Source organism: Emys orbicularis, chromosome 1 (genome assembly GCF_028017835.1).
Source record: "Emys orbicularis isolate rEmyOrb1 chromosome 1, rEmyOrb1.hap1, whole genome shotgun sequence".
Lineage (NCBI taxonomy): Eukaryota > Metazoa > Chordata > Testudines > Emydidae > Emys > Emys orbicularis.
The window spans coordinates 13795703-13814639 of NC_088683.1; the positions used below are offsets into that span (position 1 = coordinate 13795703).

General features: G+C 47.2%; 1 protein-coding gene across 1 annotated transcript in view; it reads right to left on the reverse strand.

Annotated features, from left to right (window-relative positions):
- The window catches only part of SFMBT2 (Scm like with four mbt domains 2), a 184437-nt gene that overhangs the window by 55229 nt on the left and 110271 nt on the right, over window positions 1–18937 (reverse strand). The window contains exons 8-9 of the mRNA XM_065400494.1: window positions 6108–6209; window positions 3269–3416 (exon numbers count right to left, since the gene is read on the reverse strand). Of these exons, the coding sequence (XP_065256566.1) occupies window positions 3269–3416; window positions 6108–6209 (250 nt within the window). The remainder of the gene's footprint in view (window positions 1–3268; window positions 3417–6107; window positions 6210–18937) is intronic.

The window sequence follows — 18937 nt, forward strand, 5'->3', positions numbered from 1 at the left end:
TCGGCACAGGATCATATGAAAGAAGCTAAGGCTCTCCCACCCTCACAGCAGCAGGAGGAGTTTGGGTGTGGGTGGGGGGCTCAGGCCTGGGTGCTGGGGTGCAGGAGGGGGTGAGGGCTTTGGGTGGTGCTTACCTTGGGGAGGGTTCTCTGGAAGCAGCAACATGTCCCTCCCTCAGCTCCTAGCTCCGCCCACAGCCTCTGCCCACAGGCACCGCCCCTGCAGCTCCCATTGGCCCTGGTTCCTGGCCAATGGTTGCTGCAGAGCTGGCAGCATGCGGACCTAGGAGCTCAGGGAGGGACATGTTGCCGCTTCCGAGAAGCCGGGTAGGGAGCCTGCCAGCCCCGCCAACTCCCTTCCCCCACCACAAGCAGGGGTCCCGGGCTACTCCCACCCAAGCACCCTCAGCCCCCCCCCCAGAACACCCCCCAGCACTTGCGGTGCCCCCCCCCGTGCACCCATAGCGCACCACCCCTGTGAACCCACAGCACCCCCCGGGCCACACCCCCGAGCACCCATGCCCCTCCCAGCACCCTTTGCTTCCCCCCCTCCATCCCCCAGCACCTGTAGGCCCTCCACAAGCACCACGGCACTCCCAAGATTTAGTCAGGGGTATAGTACAAGTCATGGACAGGTCACGGGCTGCGAATTTTTGTTTACTGCCTGTGACCTGTCCGTGACTTTTACTAAAAATACCTGTGACTAAAACGTAGCCTTAAATATATTTCATCAGTTGCCTGTTCACACCATTGTTGTCTTTTGGAAACAATTAATTTCTGTAGCTCTCCACCCCTTTTATATTTATTTGTCCTGTTTGTTTCTTTAATGTTCAAGGCTGATATTGTCCTGTTCAGAAAGGGCTAGAGAGACATGGACTCACGTAAGTCCCCCCAGGACTCTTTGCCAGTTTGGTTACATTTTTATTTCCCAGACACTTTTTAAATCAGGCATTTAGAAGTGCTCAGACCTCTGATCACATTTGAGTGACAGACATAGCGCTTATCAGATGAAAAGGCTTTCGACACCCTGGGTGTTAAGATGTATTTTGGGCATAGAGCCACCAAACACACCAGAAGTAATATGTTAATTTACTCTGTATGGATATCTCCCATCTTCCTCATGTCATTGCTTACACGTCCCCTTCAGGATCCTTGATTCAACAGCCCCACCTAGCAGACCGGAGCTTTTCGGTGTGCTAATTTAGCACGGTTTCCATGCATGTCTGTCACTGGGGGACAAGAAGATTTCTAATGATTCCTCAAGAACCTTCGGGAACCCAGATCCCTGGAGGTGATACTATACATCTATTTTCTCCTTAAACATTTCTGGCTCAGGTACAGAAACAAGTACAGTAGTCACCAGAGGTGCAACTATGCTGCTGCAATGCCAAAAAAAATTGGCATCAAATGCAGAAGTCAAGGCAACCTGAATCATAAAATTCTGTATCGAAAGGCCTTTGTATCACCTTAAATTGAACGTGCATGGTATGGAACTTATGAAGCAATGGCCACTGTAGCGAGAAACATATGGTCTATCGTCTTAGTTAATTAACAGGCCTGTATGAGATGGATTCTGAATAGGCAGGTTACCTGGTCAAGTATGGGGTGGCTAGGGGCAAATACTAAGATTTATGAGCAGTGAAGCTGATAATTGTGGTGCAGTGGAATCAGGGGACCTGGGTTCTAGCCCTGGTACTGCCAGTGACTAGGTATGAGTCCTTGGGCAAGTTACTTTGCTGTTCTGTGCCTTGGTTTGCCTTATCTAATTAGACCATAGGCTTCTTGGGGGAAGGCCTGGCTATGTGTCTGTACAGTGCTTATGATGCTGGGTCCTGTAATGTAAACTGGAGACAATGGTTTTGGCTCAGGCCCTATATGAAAGGGGATTAATTAGACCATTCTTTGAGGAAATAGTTTTCCTAACAAACATTTGTGAACAGTTAACCAAGCACCTTGGTTTCAAGCAGTATTGAACTCAGTGTCAAGAGGCCACATTCATTTCCCTAGAACTAGCAGAATAAAAGAGGATAAATTCTGTCTGCAGATGTGAGTATACAGATGCCACTGACTTCGGCATGGGCTTCAGATTAAGCATATGCTGGAGGGTTTTTGTTGGATATGTGCCCAATACCTTGTATGGGTGAACCCACTAGAAGCAGAGTTTTAACCCACTAACAGTATTAGCGTGACAATGGAATAATAGCTTACAGGCTAGCATGCAGCAGCATTTTATTTCCAATTTAAATAAACTCTCACTCACCAAATATTATTGGGGGGGGAATTACAATTTTATTTCAAGTGGCTTTGCTGCCACCAGAATATCAATTTTAGCAAAAAAAATGGTAGCATTATGGCTGATCTTGCACTGAAGTAGATGGACTTTGGAGTTTCAAAAATTACATCCTTTTCAAGGTTTTCTAAAACTGGAACAATTTATCCGACTTGAACCAAAATGAAAAAAAACTCCAATTGGAAGTTCTCAGATTTTGTTGCAAGTGTTTCTTTTGGCTTCCAATCCTAATTCTCCCACCAATGTATTGTGTGTTCTTGGGCAGATAACTTCTTTGTGCCTCAGTACCCTCAGCCTCGCATCTGCAGAATGGCCCCTTTTATATCCATGGACTGCTCATTATCAATCTCCCTTAGCTACTTGCCATATTATCTGAGCACCTCACGATGTTAAATGTATCTTCACTACACCTGCATAAGGCAGGGCAGTGCTATTTAGACCCATTTTACAGATGGGGAATTAGTGCACAGAGATGCTAAATGACCTGCCCAAGTACAAACAGGAATATGTGAGAGAGGCAAGATTTGAACCCCTATTTCCCAAGCTACTGCCCTAGCCACTGGACTATCCTTCCTCTCTGGATACAGTAATGAGAAGGGCACAATATGGCCTTCAATGTTCATACAGCGCCATGAAGGTACTGAGTATTATAAAGATCCATATTACAAGAATTCATTATATTCTGTTTTGTAGCTGTGTCAGTCCCAGGAAATTAGGATTTTTAATCAACTTCAGTATAGTACATAATGCACGTCAATAAATAAAACCATTTATAGGACCAGCTCATCAGCTACTCCAATTTATTCCAGCTGTGGATTTGGCCCATATCATTTAGTGTAATTTTTTCCAGACAATTAGCACTTCTATCTTCCAATGTAAATTGAAACGTGGTTTTTAAAGGCATCAAGAGAGCCGGTTTGTCTTTTGGTAGGGGAAAAACAACAACAGAATACCGACCATCAAAACGCATAATACAGACCCTTGGGAGGTGTGAGATTGACTCCGTTTTTAAGGCACCATTGTACTGGTAAGATCCCTAAGGAATCAGCATGGCAGAGCATTGAGATTTTGCTGGGTTCGGGTCTCAGGTCATCAATGGTCACTTGTAAATAATGATTGTTAAAAACCTGAAGGGAAGAAAACAGGCCAATGTTAATTTATTGTAATGCACACCACACTGGGGTAAAATAACGTATCTATGCCTGGTTGTCAGCATAATTCTCCATAGTTTGATGTGCAGGTCTCAGCCAGGAGGGCTCATTTATCAGCACAGACAGTCGAAATAGGCTCCTGAAACTCCATAGCGAGGAATGGAACTAGGAGTTGTATTGATCATGTCTGCCGTGTGGGTGAAACTCATCTATAAGCAGAGAGCCAGCAAAGACTAGGCATCAGTTACCTCCCACTCAAAAGAGGGTGAAAGCAGGATTTAAAGCAGAGGTGGGCAAACTATGGCCCACAGGACCCTCCTGCCTGGACCCTGAGCTCCTGGCCCGGGAGGCTAGCCCCCGGCCCCTCCCCTGCAGCCTCAGCTCACTGCGCCGCCGGCACAATGCTGTGGGCAGCAGTGCAGCTACAGAGCCGGCTTGACCTGGTGCTGTGTGCTGCGCTGTGGTGTGGCTGGCTCCAGCCGAGCGGCGCGGCTGCCTGTCCTGGTGCTCTGGGCAGCGCAGCTGTAGCGCCACCAGCCACCGGTGCTCCAGGCAGTGCGGTAAGGGGACAGGGAGCAGGGGTGGTTGGATAGAGGGCAGGGGAGTTAGGGGTGGTGGTCAGGGGGCGGAGGTGTGGATAGGGGTCAGGGTGGTCAGAGGGCAGGGAACAGGGGGGTTGAATGGGGCGGGGTCCCTGGGGGGCAGTCAGGAAGGAGAGGAGGGTTTGGATGGGGCGGCGGGGGGCAGTCAGGGCAGGGGTTCCGGGGGTGGTCAGGGGACAGGGAGAAGGGATGGTTGGATGGGGCAGGAGTCCCAGGGGGGCAGTCAGGAATGAGAGGAGGGGTTGGATGTGGTGGCAGGGGGCAGTCAGGGGCGGAAGGTCCGGGGGCGGTCAGGGGACAGGGAGCACGGGGAGGGGTATATGGGGCAGGAGTCCCGGGGAGCCGTCAGGGTGTGAGAAGCAGGGGGTGGTTGGATAGGGGCCGGAGGCCGGGCCACGCCTGGCTGTTTGGGGAGGCACAGTCTCCCCTAACTGGCCCTCCATACAATTTCGGAAACCCGATGTGGCCCTCAGGCCAAAAAGTTTGCCCACCCCTGATTTAAAGGGCCCTGGACCTCGTGCTGTCCTTTAGCACGGGGTGAATTCCACCTGTTGTGTCACATCATAGTTACAAAGGGACACACTCAGATTGAGAGGACATGCCTGGGACCTCAGTGAGAGTCACATGTGGGCAGAACCTGGCCTGAAGTGTGTTATCTGAAGCATTGTGGCAATGACTTTTACCAGACCAGTTAAGAGGGATGATAACATACTTGCTAACGTTTCTGATGGTGAATCCTGATTTGATGCCACATAAACATGCAGGGCACCACCTAAGATTCTGGGGCTGCTCACCAATTGAATTTGCTAGAAACAAATCCTGGCTCATCCTGGGCTGGAGGTCAGAAGGGGCAAGGCATCTCTTTCCCCTTCATGTGCGCCTGGGGGCTTGATCCTGCATCCGCTGAAACCAATGGCACTGACTTCAAAGGTGCAGGATTGGGCCCTGCCGCACGTTGCCACTAGCTCTGCCTATGCAAAAGGAGTGAACTGGCTAAGGTAGCTGGAAGAGGGTGTGTCCAGTGTGGTTGTGGGCGGGGCTTTTATATCGGTAGGAGAGAGAGGGTAGAACGCTCATAAAGTGTAGTGAGTTCCCAAGCCAGCTCCTCTCAGCTGTTTACACTACCACACACCACCTCTAACACAGCTCATGTGCAGCCAGGCAAGGTTTAGCCAGGCGATGGCCCTTATAGCAGGCAAGAAGGCCACCATCAGCTAGATAGTGCAGACAGATGCTCAGCGGGCATGCCAGCTGTTTCTGGCATTGCACAGGTAGTGCAATATTCTTAGCTACCAGTGTGGGCCTTGGAGAACCTCAATGGTGACACAACCTAACCAGAAAAGGCAACGCGGGTGTGAGGTGCCATTTTAACAGATCAGTCCCTGGTCAGTAAGTTGGCCTGAAAAGCACCTGCTCACTGCTGAGATACCAAGGGACTGCAGAACGAATGGGGCCATCTGTTGTTCTGGGACTGTATGCAAGCATGAGGATGTGCTCCCTTTTCCGGGGTCAGAGGCGAATGGATATAGAAAGAGGTTTTAGCATGATTTAGGGGTGCAAGCCCCTACACCTCCCACTCCCTTTCCCTACGGAATATGTGTGTTACCACCAATGCTGTACCAGCTTTATTGGGCAGGAGGGAGAAAACATGCATACTCCCTGTCCCCGCCCTATCCTGCCCCCTCGTCCCATGTGGTTGCCCTGATATGCAGAATAGCTTCTGTATATCCAGGGAAGGGGAAGGTGAGATGGTGCTGAATGGGCAGCCCAGTCTCCCCTTCCTTGTAGTGGGGGGGAGATCTGCACACAAGGTCCCCACCATGTATAGGTCTAAGGAAGATATCATCCCGCGCCAACTAGCACAATAAAAATACACAGATGATCCATTAGGAGAGAGAGCAAGGTGAAGTGCAAGGATTTTTTTTAATGCACATTTATTATTCTGATCTCCAGCTAATGAAATTCCACTGGACAGTCATTTAAACGTGATTATTAACCATGGGTGGTTATTAACCTATAGTTCGGGGCCAGCATGGTATTTTCAGTCCCACTTGCAAGAGCTCACCTTAGTCACTGATGCAGGACAGATATTAAAGGGTTCCCTCATGTCCACCACCTCCAGCTTCATCCCCACTGTGAAGAAGTGGCTCCTCAAATCAGCATGATCCTATGCATATATATGGGAAACAAGCAAATCTGCGTATCAGTGATACCGGCCACAAACTCAGCATTTATGAGAACCAAGTGCCCCAGCATTTTCTTTTACAAGAGGTACATTTGCCTGCAGTAATGAATCTGCCTGTATTGCCTAATTAATATGTTGCTCTGTGGCTTTGATTGCTTTCTCTGGGTGCACAGTTTTTCTAACAAAAGAAAGAAACCAAGTATAAACTTTTAAGCCAGACCAGGATAGGCGAGAGAATGAAAGGATCCCATACTAATGCTTGGATCCCATAGGATGGATATTCGGGGCCAAATCTTTCATTCCTTAAACAGCAACAACTTCCACTGACTTCACCTGAAATTTCTCAGTGGATGTTGGAAGCTCGTGACCGTGAGCAGCTAGATTCTCATTTTCACAAAGGTGTTTCTGTGCTGGTCTGACAGCATAACAGGGTCTTAAATGGAACAGAAATGGATAACTTAGAATATCGCTTGTGTAGGGTCCCCTCATCTGGTGTAAGGGATCTACGCCAGCCCTGTTCCTAGCCCCTCAGCACGGGGGGCACACTGGGAGTTGTAACAGGGGAATGTCAGGGGTGTGGCCAGAGTGCACTGCCCTATAGCTATTCTCCATTTCCCAAGGCCCATGGGGCAGATGTGAAGGAGAGCAGCCCGAAGGCTGCTCTACATTTACACAACAGGCTAGGCAGGTTCCTACATGACAAGAGAACACAGGAAACACAGACACAACTTTAAAGAGACCTTAACCCATCCCCCACTTTGACCCTGACCAAGCATATGTAACTCAAAATTAGGCCCAGTGATCAAAATCAGGCTCTCTAGCTGTTGAGACAAGGGACAGCCCTAGATGTCAGCCATTTATTTTAAAAGCCATGCAACGAGACCGCATGTTACTGCCTTAGGGCTATGTTAAGCCTCACGAGGTGGGCGCGAAGGGATCGCACAGAAGTTGGGACACTCTGGCTGACTCAGCAAAACTGCCTGTAGTCATCAGTGCCCATCCAGATCTCCTGGATGGTATAGAAGAGGGTAGGGGCCATGTCTCTGCCCCCTTGGCAAGCCTAGCTCTGGTGAAGGCATTCAGGGGATTCAGGCCCTGGGATTGTGGCTCACCCCTATTCAGCATCACAAGAGATGGAGGGATGGACGGATCCTTGGTCCCTCCCCGAGCTTGCAGACCTGCACGGGAGTGGCAACAACCTGGCCCTCCAGCCACACAGGATTTCAACAAGGTTTCCCAAAAGTCACCACTCCAGCTGGCCCCCCTCAGCCAAGCAGAATAGGCCATGGAGACAGAACAAGTCCTCAGAACCCAAAAGGCGGGCAGCAAGGTTGCACATTTACAGGGCAGTGCGGGGAAGCCGGCCAGCACTAAACCTGGTCTGTGCATAAGTAAAGCGCCCTCCTCAAACGCTAAATCCACTAATGTAACAAAGGGCCAGAGTCTACCAGTCTAACAGGAGGGATGGCGCCAGTGGTTATGGCATTAGGCTGGGATTCGGAAGATCCACATTCAATTCCCTGCTCTGCCAAAGGCTTGCTATGTGATCCTTGGGGGGGGGTCACCTAGTGTCTCTGTACCGCTGTCCCCCATGTGTAAAATGGAGATATTAGTCCGTCCCTCCTTCACAGGGGTGGTGCGAGGTTTGTAAAGTCTGAGAAGTGATCAAATAACATTATCTCACTCAGGCTGAGCAGTACCTTACGCTGCAAGGAGAAGATTTCAGTGGAAAAAGAGACTGTGAATATAGGTGGACGAATCTGGACCTAAACAGACACCCTGATTTGCTGGCCTGTGCATGCACGATTAAGGGAGAGGTTTGCTCAACTTTGTAGGGAATTAATTTGGGTGTTCAAATGCCTTAATTGGCTTTTAAACTCTCAGCCTCAGACTCCAAACTGGGACGGTGCTAACCACGGATTTATCCTTTGCAAGGGGCAGGCAAGTCTTGTTCCCATTATTTAGACACCTGTTTCCTCAACAAAGGACATCACAGGTAGAAGCCCTAGGACCGCATTGCATTAAGGATCACGTTTCAGTTTTATTAGCTCAAGAGTGATCTCCTTTCTGTGGTAAAAGAGTATTTCCGAACCATCAATCCATTAGCCAGTACATCTCCTGTGATAAGAGGTATTGTTTCACTTTAAAAAAAATGCTCTGGACTCCAAATTGCATGGAGAAAACCTACTTCTATCTAATAGTACTTGGCAATGCCATTCCCTTCTACATTCACCGCTACATGTTATATTCCTGTCCTAAAGTGGTTTTATATTGATTCAAAGTAGTATGTCATTTTCCCCCCCTAGAACTGTCTTTACTTACGGATTTAACAGTTTCTATTTTGGGGAACTTCTGTTTCTAGTGACATTGAAGGAAGGGTTTTACAAGCTTTAGTAGAGACGGAGGAATCATTGTTTTAATCTTGCTTTGCACTTCTATCGTACCTTTCATCGGAGGATCTCAAAGCACTCTAAAAAACATTAATGGATTTAGTCTCCCTGCAGGGTAGATATTATTTTCTCCATTTTGCAGCTAGGGAAACTGCCGAAGGTTAAGTTAATTGCCTAAAGCTACACAGTAAATTAATGGCAGGGAAAGGAACACAACTCAGGAATCCTAGCCTCTGGCTGTATATTTTAACCATTAACAATAAAGCCTAGCGCTTATATAGCACTTTTCACTTGTAGATCTCAACGTGCTTTACAAAGGAGGACAGTATCATTACCCCCATTTTACAGATGGGGAAACTGAGGCACGGAAAGGCAGTGACTTGAGACGCTTACTCATGTTTGCTAGTTATCATCCCCTCTGGCAAGGGCCCATTCCTGCTCAGTTCTAATGGCACAACCTAGCCCACAAAGAGCGTGACATCTCATTTCTACTAGCCTTATGGTGAGCAGTACTTTATTCTGGGATCAGTCCCATTGCTTAAATGGGATTGCTCATGGAGTAAGGCAACTACTCGACAAGAGTCAGGGTAGCAGAATCTGGACCTGTGTAAATAGTGCCTAGAGTGTATGATGGATGCTTCAGAAATGCATATCGTCATCACCACCAAAATCATCAGCTTTGCCACGGAATGTTTCAATTAGAGATGGGGCATGGTTGCAAAATTCAGACCTGAGTCCAGATCTAAATTTCAAACCCCCAAAGTTCGGAAGCATTTGGACTGAGGATTTTGATTTGGCTGTTACAGACACAGGGTCCAGCCATGAAGTTCGTTTCTACGTTTTGAATGCCCCAACCATTTGCTTCAAAGTATATAGACAGGGATCATTTGCAAAATGTGCACTTGGGAACTAGGTTTGGACTGCAACACCTTCCCCCAGATCTGGGATATGATCTATTCTCAAGCGTCAATACATTTTAAAAACCCAGATCCAGCAAAGCACTTAAGCATGTGCTTTACTTTAAATAAGTGAGTAGTCCCATTGGCCTCAAAGGGGGTTGCTCATATGCTTAAAGTTAAATCCATGTTTAAGTATTTTGCTGATTGGGGCCTAAATACCTAGATCATATTGCGAATCATTTTTATCTGCATCCATTTCTGGGGTTGAGTTTTCCATAGCTAGTTTTTGTTGTTACTTTCTTAAAGACAAAATTAATTCAACAGAAAGAACAACTCTGTAAAAGTCTAACAATACATAGCATGGTTTTGTTTCTTATTTTGCAGCCCAGCACCTTAATGTTTGAGCACCTTGCATGTAAAATCAATACCAAGAGTGAAGTCCCTAGTGGACTTCATGGAGTCTCAGGTATTTATTTCTTTTGGGGGTCAAAGCTCTACACAGGGTAGAGGTTTTTTTGGGAGGGAAGCGGGGGCTGATTTGTTTTGTTCAACAGTTGCATAGGGATTTAAGAGTAAAAAGGGGTGTTACTGTGGAATGTCATTCTTATGACATTTGCTTCACCCCTAAAGCCCGTTAGACTCTGGATTCACCTATCTCTCCTGGAAGTTTGTTACACAATAACAATATTTATGAAAAACATCTTAAACCACACTTTCACCTCAACAATGGGGGGGGTGGGGGGGAGAGAAAGGAAGGATCCAAAACACAGTCCCTCCAGTCCCAGTGTTCTGACTGCTTTGGGCCACTGGGAATTGGCGAGGCTACGGCATATGCTTCTCTTCAAAACTCCAATTAACTGACATAATTTCTAAGAATAGGTTTCACTGAAGTGAAAGGAAAGCTTTTAATTAGTATTAGTCTCAAACTGATACACTGCATAATGAACTGCTCTCTCATTCCTGTATTCACACTGCTACATGATATGCCATGTTAAACAGGAAAAAAAGGACTTTCCTAGTCATTCCACATTGTGTTCTCTCTCCTGGTTTATTTCCTTCTATAAGGACGACTGAGTGTTTAAGGCACCTTTCTTATATTTAAATCCTCATTAGGTGCTCCTTGTTCCCCCAAAATGGATACCCTCTGCAGCGGGAGTTTTGGATGTACAAAGAAAGGGCTCGCTTCCTGGAAAGCAGTGGAGGCTAGCAGATCGGGCACTCTGCCGCAACTCAGGAGACTGGTTTTTAATTCCTGGCTCTGCTGGGTTACCTTGGGCAAGTGACTTCATGTCTCTGTTTCCTCTCCCGCCCTTTGTCTGGCTTCGCCTTTGGAGTCTGCCCCGAGTGAGAGATGGCCCATCGTTATGCTGTCCCAGGCGCACACCGGACACCAAGGTGATGAAGGGTGGCAAAATCTGGCCCTTTATTATTATTTCACAAGGTTCAACAGTTAAGAATCCAAAGCACATGCTTGAGCTGAGGCGTGAGGGAAGCTGCCAGCAGTCCGGGGGAGCTGGCACACCTTACAAACTCTGGGCTAGTCAGATCCAGGGCTTTGATTCAGGGTCTGTTATAAAGGTAGGGGCCACTTGCAGAATTCAAACTGGGTGTGGATAATAAACACTTTCAAAGTGAGTGAGTGAGTGGATCCAGGATTATCTCCACAATGAACAGGTGGGGACACCAAGGAGAAAATTACGTAATTCCCAAAGAAGGGGACTGGGCATTTGGACTCCTGGGTTCTATTCCCAATTCAGTCAGTGACTTGGTGTGGGACAGGTGACTGGTCACTTCACCTCTCACAGCTATCTACTCAAGGTGACCACGGCTATCAGAACCTGGCCCAAGAAGGGGGGCGGTGAAGATGTCTTTGGCAGTTTCCAACATTTTATTCCCCTCATTTAATGTATGAGCCAGACTGTGAATCTTTGCTCGCCCCACGGACTGTAATGGAACTAGATAGATGAGGATTTGGCCCACCAAGTTATATGGCCTGTATATAGGGCTTAGAACAGAAACGCCCCCTCAGCATTAACCACAGAAGAGGGGTGCAGCGGGGGGGGGGGGGGTGGAACTGCTAACCCACTAAGATGCTGCAAAGTTCTTTCCCGCCAAGTGCAATTTCTCCTCAGCAGCCTGAGCCCAGAGAATTAACATGGTACAAGCACAGCAGTAGCTCATTCAAAGGGGCACGATCTCTAACGCAAGCGATTACGGCCTACAACAGCGTTCCTGAGTTATGAATGGCAAATTACAGAACCTCTGCTGAACGAAAGAAAGCCTGTCATCTACAGTCTGGGCCACCTCAGGAGTAGCCAGAGCTGTAATGAATCTCACCGAGAATCTCAAGAAGCAATTAAACTGAACCGCGTTCTCGCTGGCGTCTAGGGCGAGCACAGCAGATGCAATTGCAGATCTTCCGACGTGCTTTTTGCGTTGTTGGAAAGATGGCAGTCGACAGCTACGTTTGAGTAATCATCATAACAGTGGGCTGCCCCTTACTATGAAACACGCTGCCGCAGCACCTCTCAGCGGAGGATCTCAGATTGCTTTGCAATCATTAGCTAACCAAGCCTCTCTGCATTCACATGCAGTATAATCCCTGGTTTACAGGCCCACAGAGCTGCAGGATTCGATGCTGTGAGAGGCGAAGTGATCAGTCACCTGTCCCACACCAAGTCTGACTGAATTGGGAACAGAACCCAGGAGTCCAAACGCCCAGTCCCCTTCTTTAGGAATTAAGTAATTTGCTCCTTGGTGTCCCCACCTGTTCATTGTGGAGATAATCCTGGATCCAGTCACTCACTCACATTGAAAGTAGGGTTTATTACCACTCAGTTTGAATGCTGCAAGTAGCCCCTACCCTTATAACAGGAGCCTAAACGATTTAGTGCCTAAGTAAGTTAGACTCCTAATGCCCATTGGAAGTCACTGTCCAATGGGACCTCCAATGGGAATTAGGCACTTAACCTGCTAAAGCACTTTTGTAAACACTACGTGCCTGACTCCCATTGAAAGTCACTGACTTTCAATGGGTGTTAGAAGCCTAATTCACTTAGGCACTTTTGTAGATGCCTAAATACCTTTGGAAATCTAGCCACTAGGCACTTGAGTGTCTAATTCTTGTTGAAAGATGTAAGCTCCTAAATCACTTTTGGAACTGGGACTTAAGCACCTAAGCCACTTAGGCAGTTTTAAAATGTTACCCAAAGCCATATTTTGAGCTGACTACTGTAGCTGCTCCCACAAATTTTGAGGAGTGCACCCATTCTGCAAATACACAACCACATTCACAGTCCTTTCTGCTGCTACCTGGATACAATTATAAACCACAGTTTGGCCTAGCGTTGGGAAAAATGGATCCAGCAGTTTATACAGCGAGCTAGAGATGAGTTCAAAATGCAAAATTCAGCTTCTGATTTCAAACACTCCCAAGCTCTGGGCTATTCAGATCCAGGGCTTTGATTCAGGGTCCAGCATGAAGATGGGGCCAATTGCGGAACTCAGAACTGGGTTTTGATATTGAACATCGCCAAAGTGATTGGATCCAGGATGACCTCCACACTGAACAAAAATGAGTAAACAAATGATGAGCCTGATTCTTCTCTCCCTTCCACCAGTTGCACTGGTGTAAAACACTAAAGACTTCAGCTGTGTCTGTACTTTATTGCTACAGGGGCACAACTACAGCTGGACCAATGTAACAAATAAATACCTATCTCAGAGAACTGGAAGGGACATTGAAAGGTCATTGAGTCCCTGCCGTCACTAGAAGGACCAAGTACTGATTTTGCCCCAGATTCCTAAGTGGCCCCCTCAAGGATTGAATTCATAACCCTGAGTTGAGAAGACCACTGCTCAAACCACTGAGCTATCCCTCCACTACCACAATGACAGGGGTTCTCCCATCATTGTCGTTAATCCCCCTCCATGAGAGGCAGTACCTAAGTCGACGAAAAAATTCTTCAGTCAACCTAGCGCTGTCTACACCGGGGGTAAGCTCAGCTTAACTACGTCACTCGGGGGTGTGGCTTTTTCACACACCAGTGAAAGTTAGGTTGACCTAACTTTTTAGGCCTTCAATAAAACCTCGCCTTGGTTTATGCTGCTTGGAGGGAGGGGAGGAATTAGATCACGAATTGTATTTTTTGATCACGGATTGTATTTTTTGTTCTGACTTTTCAATAATATGTTCCTCCCAATGTTTTCCTCAGTGCCCCTGGGAACTGGGTGTTTCCAATAGTCTAATTTTAAGCAGACAGTTCATGTGTGATGTTCAGTTCAGGACAGAAGGAAATGTGATAAGAAGGATCTCTAAGCTGTCTCCACAGGAATCATGCCTTTCTTTTTAATTAACAAAAAAGAGCCCTCTCAAATGCAGTCCCCTGCTTTGTTTCCACATGAATTGGGTTTGTTTGCAATTCAACTTCCTTTTCTAAACGTGGAGAGATTTCCATGAGGACACACTCAGGGGAAAAGAGACAGCAGAAGCTGGGGCTTGCTGGTTGGACAGGCAGTGCTGGGAAGACACTAAAATTTAGTGTGGGAGGGGGAAATCATTCGAGATATTATGACCCCCCCCCCCCCCAGCAGAAGTAACTGTTAAGCTGTCTGAACCCAATTCTGCCCTCTGATGTGTGACTCGAAATCTGTGGAAGCCCTATGCCTACATCTGAGGGCCGAATTTAGTCTTCGGTATTTTAGGCCTCCCCTGTTCAATAAAAAATAGTTACCATAGAAACAGCCACATTGCAGAGTAGCCATTCTAACTCTGAAATACAAAGCACCTTTGCCTTATCCCTCTGCCTGATGCAGCTGGCATAAAATGCAGCCAGGCAAATATTCCCTCACTCCCAGGTTCTAGGATTCTTCTGGATGGTGGAAACGTAGAAAGTAGAGCAAGAGTTAAAAAGACTCTCACCTACGTACATGTTACTGCCTTCAAGCAAAAGTAGAGGGTTAGGAACCTCCAGCCAATCCAATCACTTTACAGCCATTCACTAATGAATCCTCGCTATGTAATACGTATTATCCCCATTTTACAGATGGGAAAGTTGAGATGCACAGAAATTCCTGCCAAAGTTTTCTAACTAGAGTGTCTAAAACTAGGCCCCCAAATCCATATTTAGGTATCTGGGTAAGTAGCAGGACTTTTAAAATGTATTGAGCTTTCACAGCTACTCATTTGGGCCAATTCTTCCCTCACCTCTAAAGGTGTAAATCAGGAGTAACTCTGCTGAAGTTAATGGGACACAGCAGAGTAAGTGAGGTTAGAAGCTAACATCAATGGGAGCTGTGGGTGTTCAGCATCATTGGCAATCAAGTCCCTTATTTAGATGATTACATCTATAGTTAAGGGCCAGATTCTGCTCTCATTTATCTCATAAATCAGAGTAAGTTCACTGAAGTCAATGGCTTTACTCCAAATTTACACCACTGTAACTAGGAGAAGAATCTGGTTCTAGGTGCACACTGTTAAGCATCCCAGTCAGAAAATGTGTGCACTAGTGACATGGCCAAGAACAAACAGCAAGTCAGTGTCAGAGACTGAACTCTGGAATTTCCCCTGGCCCCATTCTATCAGCAGTACATTAGGCCATTCCACCCCACTAACCTCTGGCTGGCTGAGCAACCACTGATGTTCATTAGTAAAACAAAATGGTGTGTGCTAAAAAGCAAAGCCAGGGGGAGGGGTACATACATGGCTCCCATCCCCACTGCATCTGGGTGCCTCACAAATATTAATGCATTTAGGTAGGGACGTGTTATTATCCCCATCTGTAAGAACTGAGCCATAGAGAGGTTAAGAGACTTGTCCAGGGTTCCACAAGAAGCCTATGGCAGATGCAGGAACTGAAACCCACATCTCTTGAGTCACAGTCCAGTGCCTTAGCTACAAAGCCAACCTTGCTCCTGGAAGGGGTGAAGGGTTGCAAGTTGATAAGGCACTTTAAGATAGTGTGATTAGCCATATTTAGGGCCCTACAAAATTCACAGCCATGAAAAAGGCGTCGCGGACCGTGAAATCTGGTCTTTTGTGTGCTTTTACCCTATACTATACAGATTTCATGGGGGAGACCAGTGTTTCTCAAACTGGGGGTCCTGACCCAAAAGGGAGTTGCAGGAGGGTCGCAAGGTTATTTTAGGGGGGGGGGAAGCACAGTATTGCCACCCTTACATCTGCACTGCCTTCAGAGCTGGGCGGCCAGAGAGCGGCAGCTGTTGGCCAGAGAGCAGCCGGAGAGCGGCAGCTGCTGGCAGCGCCCTGCCAGCAGCAGCACAAAAGTAAGGGTGGCAATACCATACTATGCCACACTGCTGCCTGCAGAGCTGGGCAGCTGGAGAGTGGCCGCCGCTGAATGAAGGCCCAGCTCTGCAGGCCACAGCAGAGAAGTAAGGGTGGCAATACCATACCATGCCAGCCTTACTTCTGCGCTGCTAGTGGTGGCTCTGTCTTCAGAGCTAAGCTCCCAGCCAGCAGCCGCTGCTCTCCAGCTGCCCAGCTCTGAAGGCAGCGCCGCCGCCAGCAGCGCAGAAGTAAGGGTAGCCGTACTGCAACCCCCCCACCCCCAATAACCTTGCAACCCCCCCACAACTCCTTTTTGGCTCAGGATCCCTACAATTTCAACACTGTGAAATTTCAGATTGACATAGCTGAAATCAGGAAATCTACCATTTTAAAATCCTATGACCATGAAATTGACCAAAATGGACCATGAATTTGGAAGGGCCCTAGCCAAATTACATACGAAGATAAAGAGATTGAAGGAGCTCAGACGGAAGTGGATCAAATGTAAGGGATTAGCAGGGTGAGTCTATGCAAAGCGTAGCGCAGCCATGCAAATAGCAGTCAGGAAGTTAAGGATCCCACCAGAAGGCTGATGAGAGTTATGGATGCGAAGGAACAGATGGAGTATAAACAACCTGGCAGGCTGTAGCAAAATGGCGACGAGCAGGTTATTAAAGCACAGCATGCATCGCAAACGCCAGCCAAGCAATCAGCGCTTGGGGAGCAGGGAAATGCTTACATTCAAGTTCGGCTTCTAAGTTAAACCAAAGCACGTCCGCTTTAACCAGCGGCGGCAACACGTGCCCAGCTATTATGGGAGTCTGAGAAGAAAAAACCTATTAGGTCATCTAGTCCATCCCCTTCTTCCATCCTGGACTGTCCCCCTCCAGACCCTAAACTGGGTCTCGCTTACTTTTCAACTTCTCAAGAAGAGCTGGTCAAAAAACCAAATTGAAATGATCAGATCATCATGACAAGTGTTGGGATAATTTTGCACCTTTTTGGTCAAAATCTGGAAGAAAAATGCCATAAAATTGGAAAAAGGGGAAAAAATATTAATTTTTTACCCATTTTAAAAACATTTAAATTCTAACTAAAAGTGACACTGAAATTCCAGATTTTGGATTTTTTTCAACCAGCTCTCATTATAAGGGGTGGTGCTTCCACTCCTGGCCTTAGGAGAATCTGAAGCCTAAAACTTTCTTAAAACTTCATCCCATTACCCAAGGTATTGATTATTACCATTGCTGGGACAGTGGTAGTGTCCGAAGACCCCAATCAGAATCAGGGACTCACTGTGCAAGGTGCTTCACATACACATAGAAGAGATGGTACCTGCCCCAGAGATCTGACAATCTAACATGCAGCGAGTGAGTATAACCAACAATTGGAAGGTCTGGCATAGAAGCCCAAGGGGAGCAGGAATAAGACCGTCCAGTTACTGTGATCTAGCTACGTGCATAATTTGATGAATCCAAATCATTTAAAAGTTTTAAATAAATAAATTCCAGCAGTCTGCCCCAACCTAAATAATCTCTCTCTCCCCCATTTTTAAACACTTCTAGTACTTTGCATCTGATGCTCATCCATCATTTTATCCAAACTATACAGATTGGATGCGACTTTTAAAGGGGCTTCATTTTTAGCACTCATAGATTTTAAGGCCAGAAAGGACCTTTATGATCAAGTAGCCTGACATCCTGCATAACACAGATGGTAAAATTTCACCCAGTAATTCCTGCATTAAACCCAGTAACTTCCAGTTGGGCTAATGCATCTCCGTTTAAAATATATCCCATCTTGATAAAAAGGGGCAGATCCTACAGTGGTATAAACTGTTGTAGTTCTGGGACAATGTGTGTGTGTGTGTGTGTGTGTGTGTGTGTGTGTGTGTGTGTGTGTGTGTGTGTGTGTGTTCCCCAAAGACTTTAAGTGACGAGAACCCAACATATCCCTAGGCAAAATGTTTCAGTGGCTAATTTGCATCACTGTTAATAACGTGCAAGTTATTTCTTGTCTGAATTTGTCTAGCTTCAGCTTCCAGCTGTTGGATCTTGTGGTGTCTTTGTCTGCCAGATTAAAGAGCCAGCTAGCATCCAGAATCTCTTCTCCAGATAGGTACTCATAGACTATTTGCAGGCTCAGCTGTCCGCATGCACGAATGCGGAAAGAGCAATACTGGTGCTACTGTCCCAAGTTACACGTGGAGAATCTGAGGCACAAAGGGGTTAGATCAGTGTTTCTCAAACTGGGGTCGCCGCTTGTGTAGGGAAAGCCCCTGGCGGGCTGGGCCGGTTTGTTTACCTGCCCCGTCCGCAGGCCCGGCTGATCGCGGCTCCCACTGGCCGCGGTTCGCCGCTGCAGGCCAATGGGAGCTGCTGGAAGCGGTGGCCAGTATGTCCCTCGGCCCGCGCCGCTTCCAGCAGCTCCCATTGGCCCGGAGCAGTGAACCGCGGCCAGTGGGAGCCGCGATTGGCCGGACCTGCGGACAGGGCAGGTAAACAAACCGGCCCGGCCCGCCAGGGGCTTTCCCTACACAAGCAGCAACCCCAGTTTGAGAAACACTGGGTTAGATTATTTATTATTATTTGTATTAGTGCAGTATAAAACTTCTTTATACAGCCTGTTCTAGGAGCTGTGGCTTGCCAAGCACTACATTTAGTAGTAAAACACTCAGAATATTCACTAGCAGTTATATCCGTTTCCTCCCAAAGGATCGCACAGCATTTTACAAACCACATGCAATATCTGTGCCAAATGACAGTACAAGATGCATGTAAAACGTCACCAGATAGGAAAGGGTAATATTTTTCACCCTACTTGTAATAGAGAGGCAGTGTTGCCTAGTGAATAGAACACTGCATAGGGATGCCTGAGTTCTGGTACTGGCTCTGCCACTGGCCTGCTGGGTGACCTAGGCAAGTCATTTCCCCTCTCTGTGCCTCAATTTCCCCAACAGTAAAATGGAGATAATGGCACTGCCCTCCTTTGTAAAGCAGTTTGGAACTGACGGACGGCTGGAGTGTCGTATAAGAGCTAGTAGTTATTAATATTATTGTACTTGTGTGCACTGATGACACCAGGGGCAAGTCAATGGAGTATGAGGCCCCAATTACAGTCTGCTCCTGCCCC